The 14,995-nt window shown below is 47.1% G+C and overlaps 1 protein-coding gene across 13 annotated transcripts in view; it reads right to left on the bottom strand.

Annotated features, from left to right (window-relative positions):
• CNOT1 (CCR4-NOT transcription complex subunit 1) overlaps positions 1 to 14,995 on the bottom strand; it is a 1,050,915-nt gene that overhangs the window by 741,400 nt on the left and 294,520 nt on the right. For all 13 annotated transcript variants that reach the window (XM_033940598.1, XM_033940586.1, XM_033940591.1 and 10 more), the window contains one exon: positions 8,713 to 8,840. In XM_033940598.1, the coding sequence (XP_033796489.1) occupies positions 8,713 to 8,840 (128 nt within the window). The remainder of the gene's footprint in view (positions 1 to 8,712; positions 8,841 to 14,995) is intronic.

Here is a 14,995-nt window from a genome sequence, read left to right as displayed (position 1 = left end):
CAGAGGCCGCCATTGCACTGACCTTATGGGCTGTGACTCTATGGGGAAGGGGTAATCCAGCCTGGGCATAGCAGAAAGAGATACAAGCCGCCATCCAGTTGGATATGGTGCGCTTCGATACAGGTCGTCCCAACTTGTTTGGCTCAAAGGAGACGAAAAGTTGAGGTGCCGTTCTGTGTGGCTTGGTGCGATCCAGGTAGAAAGCCAAAGCACGTTTACAGTCCAGAGTGTGAAGAGCTGATTCTCCAGGATGAGAATGAGGCTTTGGAAAAAACACTGGAAGAACTATGGGTTGGTTGAGATGAAATTCAGAGACCACTTTAGGCAGGAATTTCGGATGGGTGTGGAGGACCACCTTATCATGATGGAATACTGTGAAAGGAGGATTCGCCACCAAGGCCTGAAGCTAAATGACCCTGCGAGCTGACGTGAGGGCCACTAGAAAAACCACTTTCCAAGTGAGAAACTTTAGTGGAGCCTTGTTGAGAGGCTCAAAAGGAGGTTTCATAAGATGAGAAAGGACAACATTGAGATCCCAAACCACTGGAGGAGGTTTGAGAGGGGGATTGACATGGAAAAGTCCTTTCATAAACCTGGAAACCACAGGATGAGCAGAGAGAGGTTTCCCTTGTAGAGGCTGATGGAAAGCCACAATAGCACTCAGGTGGACTCGTATAGATGTAGACTTGAGACCAGACTGAGACAGGTGTAGAAGATAGTCTAATACAGAGGATAGGGAGGCTCCCTGAGGCTCCTTAGAATTGGAAACACACCATGAAGAAAATCTGGTCCACTTTTGGGAGTAGCATTGACGAGTAGCAAGCTTCCTAGAAGCCTCCAAGACATCCCTCACCGCCTGGGAGAACTGGTGAGGAGTTACGTTGAGAGGAACCAAGCTGTCAGGTGGAGAGTCTGCAGGTTGGGATGAAGTAGAGATCCCTGATGCTGAGTAAGCAGAGAAGGAAACACTGGAAGAAGGAACGGCTCGCTTCTGCTGAGTTGAAGTAGAAGCGAGAATCAAGGTTGTCTGGGCCACCGAGGAGTGATCAGAATCATGGTGGCATGGTCGGACTTCAGCTTGACCAGAGTCTTTTGAATGAGAGGGAAGGGAGGAAACGCATACAGAAAGCGATTCCCCCAATCCAGCAGAAAGGCATCTGCCTCGAGACGATGAGGAGTGTAGATCCTAGAGCAGAATTGAGGCAGCTTGAAGTTGTGGGGAGCCACAAAGAGGTCTATCTGAAGCGTCCCCCACTGTGCAAAAATCTGATGAAGGGGCTCGGAATGGAGTGTCCATTCGTGAGGCTGGAGAAGACGACTCAGGTTGTCTGCCAAGACATTGTCCTTCCCCTGAATGTAGACAGCTTTGAGGAAGGCAATGTGGCGAACCGCCCAATCCCAGACTTTGAGAGCTTCCTGGCAGAGGGAGGCCGAGCCCGTGCCCCCCTGCTTGTTGACATAATACATGGCGACCTGATTGTCTGTGCGAATGAGGACCACCATGTTGTGAAGCATATGTTGAAAAGCTTGAAGAGCATTGAAGATGGCTCTGAGTTCCAGAAGATTGATTTGATGGAGGCGGTCCGCACTGGTCCAGAATCCCTGAGTGCGAAGACCATCCAGATGAGCTCCCCAGGCATAGGTCGATGAATCGGTTGTGAGAACCTTCTGGTGGGGAGGAGTGTGAAACAGCAAACCTCTGGATAGATTCGAAGAGGTCATCCACCAAAGTAGAGACTGCCGAAGAGCAGGAGTGACTATGATGTGCCGAGTCAACGGATCTGACACCTGAGTCCATTGAGAAGCCAGGGTCCACTGAGGAATTATGAGATGGAGTCTGGCAAAAGGCGTCACATGAGTTGTAGAGGCCATGTGGCCCAGGAGGACCATCATGTGTCTCGCTGAGATGGACTGGCGAGAAGACACAGACTGGCAGAGACGAAGAAGAGCATCCATGCGTTGAGGAGGAAGGAAAGCTCTGAGTCGAATGGTGTCCAGGACTGCTCCGATGAATGGGAGAGACTGGGTAGGCTGTAGATGAGATTTTGGGAAGTTGATCTCTAAGCCCAAACTCTGCAGGAAGTAAATAGTGGTTAGGGTCACCGAGATGACCTCTGGAGCCGAGGGGGCCTTGATGAGCCAGTCGTCGAGGTAGGGAAATACCTGAAGACCCCTGTTCCGGAGTGCCGCGGCCACCACTACCAGACACTTCGTGAAGACTCTGGGAGACGAGGATAGGCCGAATGGAAGCACTCGATACTGCAGATGTAGATGTCCCACCCGAAATCTGAGGAACTTGCGAGAGGCCGGATGAATGGGAATGTGAGTGTAGGCCTCCTTGAGATCTAGAGAGCATAACCAGTCGTTCTGCTCGAGGAGGGGGTAGAGGGAAGCAAGGGTCAGCATGCGAAACCTTTCCTTGACCAAGAACTTGTTGAGGACCCGGAGGTCCAGTATGGGTCTCAGGTCGCCCATCTTCTTCAGGACAAGGAAGTACCGGGAGTAAAACCCCCGGTTGTGCTGGTCCACAGGCACCGGCTCGATGGCACGAAGCCGGAGCAAAGCTTGAGCTTCCTGAAGAAGAAGGGCGGTCTGAGTCAAATTTGAAGGATACTCTCTTGGAGGGTCGTCCGGGGGACCCGATGGAATTGCAGAGAGTACCCTTCCTTGATGATGGAAAGGACCCAGAGGTCGGAGGTAATAGCCATCCATCGATGGAAAAAATGATGGAGGCGACCCCCAATGGGGAAAACAGGGAATGGCAGAATGAGGTTGGTTATGCTCCCTAAGAGAGAGTCAAAAAGGCTGAGTGGCCTTAGGGACATTAGACGGCTGAGGCTTCTGCGGAGCCTTTTGCGGAGGCTGTCGTTTTGCAGGCTGCCTGGCAGCTGGAGCTTGCCTCGGAGTGTAACGCCTCTGATAGATCAAGGGCGGCCTGGCAGGTCGAGACTGTTGAGGCTTAGACCGAAGAATAGACTGAAAAGACTTTTCATGGTCAGAGAGCTTCTTCGTCACAGTCTCGATAGACTCGTCAAATAAATCCGCTCCCGCACAAGGAACATTGGCCAGCCTGTCCTGGAGGTTCGGGTCCATGTCAATGGTGCGAAGCCAGGCCAGACGACGCATGGCCACGGAGCAAGCAGCAGCTCGAGCCGCGAGCTCAAAGGCGTCATAGGAAGACTGCATCAGTTGAAGGCGCAGCTGGGACAGCGAAGCCACAACTTCTTCAAACTCGAAGCGAGCCTGAGATTCAATGTAAGGCGTGAACTTCCGAAGCACAGGCAGGAAAAACTCCAAATAAGAAGCAAAATGGAATGTATAATTAAGAACTCTGGAAGCCATCATCGAGTTCTGGTATATCCGCCTGCCAAACTTGTCCATGGTCCTGCCCTCGCGTCCCGGAGGCACCGAGGCGTACACCTGGGACGGATGGGAACGCTTGAGGGACGATTCGACCAGCAGGGATTGGTGGGAAAGTTGAGGGCCCTCGAACCCCTTGTGATGGACCGTGCGGTATCGGGCATCTAACTTGCCGGGGACCGCAGGAATGGAGTATGGCGTCTCAAAACATCTCATGAACGTTTGGTCGAGAAGTTTGTGGAGAGGAAGGCGAAGAGACTCCGCAGGAGGATGAGGCAAATGCATGGTGTCGAGGTATTCCTTGGAGTACCGGGAACCGGTGTCCAAAGTAATGTCGAGGTCATCCGCCATCTGCCGGAGGAAGGAAGAAAAAGACAATTTATCCGCCAGCATCGGTCTCAGAGAAGGACTAGACGAAGTCGAGGCCTCGGGGTCCAAAGAGACCTGGGAGCGACAGGGAGAATAAGAGGTGGATGGTTCCTCATACTCCGGCCCCTGTGGAGGGGACATGTCTGAGGAAGAGTATCCCATGCGTGGCTGCTTCTTCTGCGGCGAAACCTCCGAGTGCCTCGAGGAGTGCCGTGAGGAATGCCTGGACCGATGCCCCTCCCGGTGTCTGGAGGGGGATCTAGAATGACGATGCTTAGCATGGTCCCCCGACGCCTCTAGCGAGCAGATGGGACTCGAGGCCGTGGATCGAAGAGGCGGTAGATTCGACGCCTCCCGAGCCGCAGCCCAGGCCTGGTATGGAGTGCGGAAGAACTCTTCCTGCGATTTACGATGCCCAGGACTTCGATTACCCGAAGAGGAATTCCAGGCCTCTTCGAACGGAGGCGTGATGGGCTCTAAAGGAGGCATATCACTGAAGGAGGCCCGCCTCGAGGGACCGGCCGCCATACGTCGCTCCTCCTCGCCAAGCAGCGAGGTCGACCGGCGAGTAGGAGGAGGAGGAGGGGGCGGTCCGCCCCCTGGGACCGGGACCGGGAGATCACCCTGAATGGTGGCAATCAATCTGGGCCCCATGGTTTGCATGAGCTCGACAAATTGAGCTTCCAAAAGAGACCGCAACGAAGCCGATATGGAGGGATCCGCACTGAAAGGGGGTCCTCCAGCACAGTCTTCGCGCTCCTTCGTGGTCGAGTGCTTTTGCTTCGAAGCTTTCGGCACCTTGATAACCACGGGTGAAATTGTGGAAGACGGTACCTGAACCTGAGAGACGGAAGGCACTGGCGCCGAAGATGGGGTCGCAACTGGGACAAACGAAGCTGGTTTCAGGAGACCCGGAGCAGCAGGAACGGTGGTGGGCTTCGCATGTGAAGGTGAAGCACCAGTCGAAGTCGAAGCGGATGGTTCTTGAGCAGCTTCCATCTTGAACATCGACTCCCACAAAAAACAGCGACGCTTAAACGCCCGCGCTGTGAGTGTGGAACAAGGCCGGCACGATTTCGGGAAATGTTCTGGACCAAGACACTGCAGGCAGCGTCGATGTGGGTCCGTCAGCGAAATCGCGCGCTGGCACTTGCTACACTTTTTAAAACCGGTGATTGGCCGGGACATAGGCCGAAAAAGCTCCGCCGCGAGATCGAAGGAGCGGGGCCTGCACCACGCGGCCGACCCGGCGAAGTCGCCAGAAGAAATTTTTTTTTTTTTTTAAAAGAAAGAAAAGAAATAAAACACACAATAAGAGTAAAAGAAACTCAAAACTGCGGCTATGGAAGGCAAAAGAACGGGAGTTCGATCAGCGCAGAATTGAAGAAAGACTTCTCAGCTCTGCGGAAAGAAAAGAACTGAGGAGACACGCCCGGACCATCGGGCGGGAAGGCACTGGCGCATGCGCGGTGCGGGCATCTCGAAACTTCTGAATTTCTTCAAGCAAGACATGCTTGTGAGATGTCCGTATCGGGGCTCTGTCAGATGACATCACCCACTAGTGAGAATACCTGCCTGCTTGTCCTGGGATAAGGACTCTTTCAAAAAATGGAAAGGCATGAAAACTACCGAAGCTTGGAACAAACATAAAGATGGCCAGAAGAAATGTCGCAAGGCGGTAAGGGATGCCAAAAAGGACTATGAAGAGAAAATAGCGCAAGAGGACAAAAACTTCAAGCCCTTCTTTAGATACATAAAAGGGAAAAAACCCGCAAAAGAGGCGGTGGGACCCCTGGACGACCAGGGAAAAAAAGGGCACATCATGGAAGACAAACAAATTGCAGATAAACTTAATTCCTTCTTTGCGTCCGTCTTTACAAAGGAGGACACCGCAATAATACCAGAAGCAGTGGCAGTATTTAAAAGAGGAATAGAAGACAGCCTCACAACAGTAGAAGTGGACTTGGACCAGATATACTACCAGATCGACAAACTTAAGAGATAAATCCCCTGGACCGGATGGAATTCACCCGAGAATCTTAAAAGAATTGAAGGTTGAAATCGGAGAGTTATTGCAAAAACTTGCCAACCTGACAATTAGGACTGGGTTTCAAGCGTAAGTTGGATGCACACCTCCTTGTAAATCACATTGAGGGATACGGGTGATCAGGGTCTCCATCTGGGAGCATCTGGCTTGGCCTCCGCGTGTGCGGGTCGCCGGAATAGATGGACCTAAGGTCTGATCCGGTGAAGGCGTTTCTTATGTTCTTATGACAGATACCGGACGACTGGAAGATAGCAAATGCCATGCCAATTTTCAAAAAAGGATCGAGAGGTGAACCGGGCAACTACAGACCTGTGAGCCTTATGTCTGTCCCTGGAAAGATGGTTGAAGCACTGATCAAGGATAGCAAAGTCCAGCACTTGGATACACACGACCTGATGAAAGCCAGCCAACATGGCTTCAGGAAAGGGAAATCATGTTTAACGAATTTACTTCAATTTTTTGAGACCGTGAATGAACAAATTGATAGTGGAGAACCAGTGGCCATAATATACTTAGACTTCCAGAAAGCGTTGGACAAAGTTCCACACAAAAGACTTCTCAGGAAACTACAAAGCCATGGAATAGAGGGAAATATACTAAGATGGATAGGCAAATGGTTGGAGAGCAGAAAGCAGAGAGTGGGCATAAATGGGAAGTTCTCAGACTGGGAGAAAGTTACTAGTGGTGTACCCCAGGGCTCGGTACTTGGGCCGATCCTATTTAATATTTATATCAATGACCTTGAAGAAGAAACATCCAGTGAGATCATCAAGTTTGCAGACGACACAAAGTTATGCCAGGCAATCAGATCACAGGAGGATAGCGAGGTACTCCAGAGAGACTTGTGTCAGTTAGAGAAATGGGCAGAGAAATGGCAGATGAAGTTCAATGTGGAGAAATGCAAAGTAATGCATTTAGGCAGTAAGAATAAGGAATACGAGTATAGAATGTCAGGTGTAACTCTGGGTAAGAGCGAACAAGAAAAGGACCTGGGAGTACTGATAGATAGGACCCTGAAACCGTCAGCACAATGTGCGGCGGCAAAGAAAGCAAATAGAATTTTGGGCATGATAAAGAAGGAAATAATGAATAGATTGGAGAAGGTCATAATGCCGCTTTATAGAGCAATGGTCAGACCCCACTTGGAATACTGCATCCAACATTGGTCTCCCAACCTAAAGAAGGATATAAAACTGCTGGAGGGGGTGCAGAGACGAGCAACGAACCTAGTAAAGGGTATGGAGAAACTGGAATACGAGGATCGACTGAAGAGACTGGGATTGTTCTACCTTGAGAAAAGGAGACTACGAGGGGATATGATCAAGACCTTCAAAATATTGAAAGGAATCGACAAAATAGAGCAGAAAAAATTATTTACATTGTCCAACTTGACACGGACAAGAGGACACGGAATGAAGCTAAAAGGGGGGGGGGAGGCAGGTTCAGGACAAATATCAGGAAATTCTGCTTCACGCAGAGAGTGGTTGACACCTGGAATACCCTCCCAGAGGAGGTTATTGCGGAATCGACCGTCCTAGGGTTCAAAAGCAAACTGGATGCACATCTCCTTACGAGAGGCATAGAGGGATATGGGTGACTAAAATTACGCCTGGTATACATCGGGCAGGGTCTCCGCGTGTACAGATCACCGGACTTGATGGACCGAAGGTCTGATCCGGAGATGGCACTTCTTATGTTCTTCCCTTCCCATAGTTACGGTACCAGCGGGACTGTAATTAAATGTAGCGGGTGGCAATGGCAAGTGGAGTTCAGCCTGCATACCCCCAGTGAGCGGCCTGCGTATCTGTACCGCGCATTGAAAAACCCTGGTCTAGAGGCATGCTATGGAACTGAAGATTTTGCGAACATTTGGGGAATATGAACTAACTATGTGTTTGATTCTCCAGCTAAAGATGACTGATTTTCTAATTTTCCAGCGCACAGATAGTGGTTTGAACCTTTTTGAAATATGGAGCAAGTTCTCTGTGGAGTTTTGTTATGTCAGAGAAGATTTAAGGCAGCTAGAAGTTTCTTTATTTATGCTGCCACTTAAGTTTGAGGCTTTTTTTACATATGTTTGTGATTGCTAGATACTCTGTAGGTTCCTTCCATTGCCTGACTTGGTAACAATTTAAGTATAGCTGTGTCAAAAACTAATCCATTTGGAGAAATTCTTCAAGTGGGCAACCAATGCTGCAACAAGGTCTTCAGTCTACACATTTACATCTCACTACTAACTAAACTAAACTAAATCTTGGGTTTATATACCGCATCATCTCCACAAGTGGAGCTCGACATGGTTTACATGGTTTGGGATAGAACGGAACTCCAATGGAATTATATAAGTAAGTAAGAAGAGAGGTTAGGGCTAAGAGTACCAGGGAGGGGAAGAGGTTACATTTTGGAGAAGAGCCAGGTCTTCAGATGCTTACGGAATAGTAGAAGGGAGCTCAAGTTACGAAGAGGGGAAGAGAGACTATTCCAGAGCTGAGTGATTCTGAAGGGGAAGGAGGACACAAGTTTACCAACGAGGGAGATGCCTTTTAAGGAGGGGTAGGACAATTTTAGTTTTTGCGTGGATCTAGTGGAAATTGGATTTGAGGAATTCCAGGATAGAGGAATGAGAGGAGGAAGGATGCCGTGGAGGATCTTGAAGGTTAGGCAGGCACATTTAAAGTGGACCCTGGAGATAACAGGAAGCCAGTGGAGCCCAATGGAGTAGTTTCAAAGATAGTTAGTAAAACAACTTTTTTTTCTTTTTTTTTTTTTAAAATTACAGATATCAATCCAATCACACTCATATGACTGAAAACTTAGTTGCAAGCTGTTCTGACAGAATAGCAGACAATTATACTCAGTGCAGCAAACAGATACCCTACAGAAAGCTATACCCTGCAAGTTCCATCTTAAGTACCCACAAGAACAGTCAGATTTACCATGTAGCAATCTCCCGATTGTCATCCTCTGGTGGTGCTTTCAGAATGTCTATAGCAACAGTATGACATGGATAATCAGCAAAACAGAAGATCTCCGGATTCATTAGAGAGTGCTGAATAAAGGACAGCTATAAAGGCAAGCAGAAAATCTATTAAACACTTCAGACAGATAACCATTGCCCTCCCCCACAATATATATCATAAGCAATCAGCAAAATACTATTCCAGTGACAATTTTTTAGACCAATAACACAAATCTAAAGCTCAAGGCAAATTAATATAGTTGAATGTGTTTTTCTTGTTCCCGAGACTGTACTATTTAATTTTTGTATTCAATGTAATCATGGAAAAGGCACGATTTAAACTAAGGGTACTCAAGCTCCAGAACACAGTCGACAATCCTGATCACAAACCCAATTCATGTAGACCACAGCCAATGTTCCCTCTAAGTCAGGGAAGCAGCTGTGCAAGTCAAGTGTTCTGAGCAGCAGTTGGTTTGGGCTGGGCTGGCACATTGTGAGCACACAAAGGCAAGCAATTTTTGAAAATTAAGTCAAATTCTACTAAAAAAAAAGATTGAGATGTTAAATTATTTCTATTTAACTAGAAAGAGAAAGCAATGCATGTTCCCCCTGTACTGCAATGCATGTTCCCCCTGTACTATGTGCAAAATACCATCCAGCATCTGGCTCCTCTTTCCTCCCCACTTCCATAAAGTGAGGGCCGTTTTGAGTCCAAAAGGGGTGAAGGAGAGCTGACCAATATGTTCCTACTTCAGGCCATGACACCAATAATGCTTCTCGACATTCATTCTTACCAGAACACCTGCCTTGATCACACATGCAGAACACAGATAAACCCTAAGCAAATACAGGACCACAAACTAAAAGCCCTAATATACACATACAAAACCCTAAGATGCCAGACTCTGCATGCATGCAGTTCAATACCAGAGAAATAGAAACAAATACATTTCTTCGTGAACAGTGCAAAATATAGACAGCAGATGTAAATTCTCAAAACCAACTTATTTCAATCATTAAATTGAAAATGAAAATCATTTATTCAACCTTTGTTGTCTGGTGATTTTATTTTTCAAATCATCTTTTCCCAGTCTCTGGTTGCACTTCCTTCTGTCTGTGCCCTTAACTCTATTTCCAGGACCTTCTTATCCATTCGTTGTTTCTCTCTCCTTCACTTTCTGACCTATAATCCATCTTTGGCAATCCGGAGGCGATTTCAGAGGGAGCCAGGCTAGCATGAGCAGCAGTCTAGAGTAGTTGCTTGCGCTGGTGAAGATTTGGGGGAAGTACGGGAAGTGGGGAAGGGAGGATACAAGTGTGGCATGGGGGGGGAGAAGAGGTGCCAGTGTCCCCCCCCTCAAGACGACACCCAGGGTAGTCTACCCCCCATCTTACTATGCCACTGGGTAAACCACCCTGCTGTCTGCCAAGAAATCATCATACAAGTGGTAGCCTCCATAAGTTCTTCACAATTTGGTACTTGCATACAGGGGACTATTTTACCTTAACCTCTCTGCTATGACCTGTAATGATCCTACTAGTTTAATTTATATGGTTTCTGAAAGTTCACCTATCAGTTATTGAAAAAGATAATTAAACATCTATTTAGTAAAGCAAATTAGATGCTGCTTTGTCAAAAATAAATAAATAAATAAAAGATTCAAAACTACTGCTAAAACTCTTTCATGACATCCTGTTTGTTTAGACTGTAAGCTCTTTTGAGCAGGGACTGTCTTTGTGACTATGTACAGTGCTGCGTACATATGTAGCGCTATAGATATAATTAATATTCATTTTTTCTGCTTCCTTTTCAATTCCTTCCCCTCCTTCATCCATGTGTACCACCTTTCCTCTTTCTTCCTCTTCTCCCCTATTCCACTTTTTTCTTAAACAGCATTTTTTCCATCTCTCTTCCCTTCCCTTCCCCACCCCTCCCATTCCAGTGCACCATTTCCTTCCTCTCTTTGCAGCATCTCCTACCCCTCCTCCCCCCTTCTAGTGGTTTTTCCTCTCTCCTTCCAACATTCTGGCATCACTCTCCTTTCCTTACTCCCCCTTTGTGGTCTAGCATCTTTCTGTCCTTCTCTTCCACCCCAACTTTCTCCCCCTCCTTCCCTTCCCTAGTCTGGCATCTCTCTCTCTTTCCCTTTCCCTCTTCTTGTGATTTGGTATCTCTCTCCTCTCCTTCCCTTCCTTCTTCCTCTGTAGCCTAGTCTGGAATCTCTCTTTTTCTCCTCCTTCCATGGTCTAGCATCTCTCTCTCTCTTTCCTTCCCTCCCCCTCCAGTGGTCTAACCTCTCTCCTTCTGGTCTGGTATCTCCTCTTCTTGCCTTCTCTTCCCTCCTCCTCTTATTCCCTACCATGGTCTAGAGCAGGGGTGTCAAAGTCCCTCCTCGAGGGCCGTAATCCAGTCGGGTTTTCAGGATTTCCCCAATGAATATGCATTGAAAGCAGTGCATGCACATAGATCTCATGCATATTCATTGGGGAAATCCTGAAAACCCGACTGGATTCCGGCCCTCGAGGACCAACTTTGACACCTGTGGTCTAGAGTATTTGTCCTTCCCTTCCCAGGAGGTCTGGCATCTTCCTTTTTTTCCTTCTCCATCCTCGCTGTCCAACATTTCTCTAATGCCCCCCTCCCCCACACACACACACGTTCCTCCTCTCCAAGGGATTCAGTAAGGAAGCCACTCTTTCATTCTTCATATAGCTAGCAGCGTGAATAAACATGCTACCTTCAGAGGCCCAGAAGCATGTTCACTCACTCTTCCAACTGCCTGAATGAAAAGACATTTGGGCTGCAGCGATGGATCCCAATGGGATGGGGGGAGGGGGGGAAGAATCCCAGACTACAAGAAGCTGCAAAAAAGGAATCTTTGCCTGTGAAGATAGACCCTGGAATCAAGACGAAGGTGAGGAAGTGCTGCCCTAGTGTGCAACAAGCAAGAACAGGTGAATGGGGTTCTCAAAAGACATGCGTGGCTGTGCAGCTTAGAGGAAACAATGAATACCACATGTATTTTATTTTACAGCAACAACAACAAAAAAAAAAAATACTTCCTTTTGTCATTTCTGCTTTAATCACATTTTCACTCTTCTATTCAGTGTCTGTCCTCTCCCTTCCATGCAGCCTCTATCCCTTCCATCCACTGTCCGCCCTCTCTCTTCCACCCAATGCCAACCCTCTCCCCTTTCAATATAGCATATTTTCTCTTTCTATGTCCCTTCCATAAGCTGTCTATCCTGTGCCTCTTCTTTTTTGTAGAAGATTCATTTTAACTTCATTCCCTCTCCATTTTTCTTTCTTTATCTCCACCCCCTCCCCTATACTACTCTGGCATTTCTCTTCTCCTTTCCTTCATGCCCTGGCTTATCTCCCTCCCCTCTCCATGGTCTGGCATTTCCTTCCCCTTCTCTCACTTATCACTCCCTCCCTCTCCCTAGTCAGATGCAGCAATTCTCTCCCCTCTCTGCTCCCCTCCCCAGTCAGCAGCGCAGTGCTCACAATTCGCTGCTCTTGTCAGCATCGGACCTTCTTCTTTGCTGGGTCCCACCTACTTCCTGTTCCTGCGAACAGGACCCGACAGAGAGAAAGACCTGAAGCCAATAGCAGCAAATTGTGAATGCTGCTTCCCTACTGCAGTGAGGCCGCCAAACTACCAGCTTCCACCCCCAGGCTAGACAGCAGCACAAAAGCTCCTGCCAGCACCTTACCGAATTCCCAGCAGCTTCTTGTCCAGGCCCTCTCCAGTGTGGCCGCAAACAAGAGCCGCACCACTCCTCTTCTGCCATAAACCAAGAGCAGTTCCTTACCTCCTTCCCACCACCTCCCAGGTTGCTGATGCTATTTCTTCCAATGAGCAGCAGGGGGGGAGGTGGGGGCAAAACAGCCTGCCTCACTCATGGATGTACTCTCAACATACTCTTCCGGTTCCAGGGCAGAACTGGGAACATACAGAGGCTGTGTCACTGCTGCTGTTCATTTGGAAGAAATGTTTTAGGGAGGAAGATGGGGAAGTGCTACTCTTGGGACAGGGCATCTAAGAACTGCTGCACTGGATTCTGAAAGGAAACGAGTGGACACACAGCTACATAGCTTAGAGCAGTGGTCTCAAACCCGCGGCCCAGGGGCCACATACGGCCCACCAGGTACTATTTTGAGGCCCTAGGTATGTTTATCATAATCACAAAAGTAAAATAAAACAGTTTCTTGATCATATGTCTCTTTAGCTATAATTTACAATATTATTAAGACTTAGCCAAAAGGGAATATTTATAAACTAAAAAGAGTTTTACCTCATGCAAAATTGTCATTTCTTTAATAAGACATTAACTATTTTTTTCTGAGGCCCTCTACGTACCTACAAATCCAAAATGTGATCAAAAAGGTTTGAGTTTGAGACCACTGGATGTCTGTATGTTGCAAGGAAACACTAAGATCTAGGAATGCACATCTGCTTAAGACAAAACATTTTGAAGATGTGGTAGCTCATCAAGCAGGATGACAAAAGTGAGAGGAATTGTTATACTTAGAGAACTGGGATTGAAGAAGTATACAAAGATCAGAGTGGACATGTCTGGCTACTCAGGGTAAAGATATATACACTTCTCCCTCCGTATTTGCGGTTTCAGCATTTGCAGTTTCAATTATTCACGGTTTTTAGCTTGCTGGCTTCTCCCCCAAATTACATCAGCTTGCAGAGAGAAATCGCTGATTCTAAGCATTTACAGAGAAAATTGCTGATTCCCAGCACTTTCTTCACCGTGTTTTGCCTCTCCTTCAGGAACAGACCAGGTCTCCCACCATGTTATTCACGGTTTCACTATATTCACAATGGTTTTTAATAGAAAACAGCGAATAATGGGGGCATGGCTTGGACGCCTAACATGGTGGAGGCTTAATAGTTGAGCTCCGTACCTCCAAAAGCCTTTGTGGTAATACTGTTTAAGAATCGATCGATTTTGAAGATTTTAGATAGGTAAAATGTCCTCAATGCGTCAAAGAATGATTCGGCATTTGCGGGAGAAAATGCAAAAAGGATTAAGGCCGATCTGACGACTCCATCCAGAGTGCCTCTTCCATTGGACGAAGTTAATGACAGCACAGGCATTATAGTTGAGTTACGAAATATGCTAGAGGTAAAGGAGAAAGTATCTAACTTAGCAAAGAAAATGGAAATTGCTAATGCTCGTGCGGTTCAGCTGGAAGAGTGAATGGAAAAAGCAGAAGAAACTTTGCTACAATGTAAAACTGATCATCAATCAATTCAACGCCTGGAAAAAAGAATTGAACATATTGATAACAGGTCCAGACGTAATATGAGAGTTTTAAATTTACCAGAGGGCTTGGAGGGGAAAGATGCCATTACATTTTTAGAAAGTATTATACCTAAATTAGTGCCACTGAGGCCTAGATTTCCATTAGAGATCGAGAGGGCTCATAGAATCCCATTAAAATCAAATACAATAGGGATTCCAAGACCGTTAATATTCAGAGTAATGCGGTATCAGCAGGCTATAGAAATTTTAAATTTGACTAAAGCCAATAATGAATTAAAATATAAAGGAGCAAAATTGATTTTCGTTCCTGATTTTGCTAAAGCCAATGCTGAAAAACGGAAAAAATACCTACAACTAAGACCTAAACTAAAGGAGTTAGGAGCAAGGTACAGTGTTATGTACCCTGCAATAATGAAGAATTCAACTGATAATAAGACCTGCCAATTTGAGGAACCAAAAGAGCTTATAGAGTTCCTTACCCAACAAAAAGAACCAATGAATATATGATTTGTGAAAATACAGGGGGGAAAAGGAATTGCATAATGTAGATTGGATAAAAGGCTTTATTTGAAAGCAAGCAACTCAGAAGATGGAATAAAATAAGATTATTAATTAAAAGAAGTAGGGGGGAAAAAGGAAGAAAAGGGGAAAGGAAGAGGAAAAAAGGAAAAACCAGAATACAGTTCAAAACTAAATCGGCGAACAATGGGAGTAGTAGGGATTTTGATATTATGTTTGGACTGTGAAGTCCTGCTACGGATTGATCGGTGATCGATTGGGGGTGTCGTCAGAGAGGGGGTGGGACCGCGGCAGAGGAAGCAGCGCAGGGCTCACTGCCATCGCGAACCCACGGTAGGCTGCTTCTCCACCGCAAACGGTGCGGGGAGGGCTGGGGGATGAATCGGATGTCGGGGGGGATGCGAGCGGTCCTTCAGGGTGGGGGGCCAGCGGTCCTTCAGGGTGGGGTGGGCCTTCAA

Source organism: Geotrypetes seraphini, chromosome 4 (assembly GCF_902459505.1).
Source record: "Geotrypetes seraphini chromosome 4, aGeoSer1.1, whole genome shotgun sequence".
Lineage (NCBI taxonomy): Eukaryota > Metazoa > Chordata > Amphibia > Gymnophiona > Dermophiidae > Geotrypetes > Geotrypetes seraphini.
Note: the sequence above shows the minus strand (reverse complement) of the source record. Positions and strands in the feature narration are given on the sequence as shown.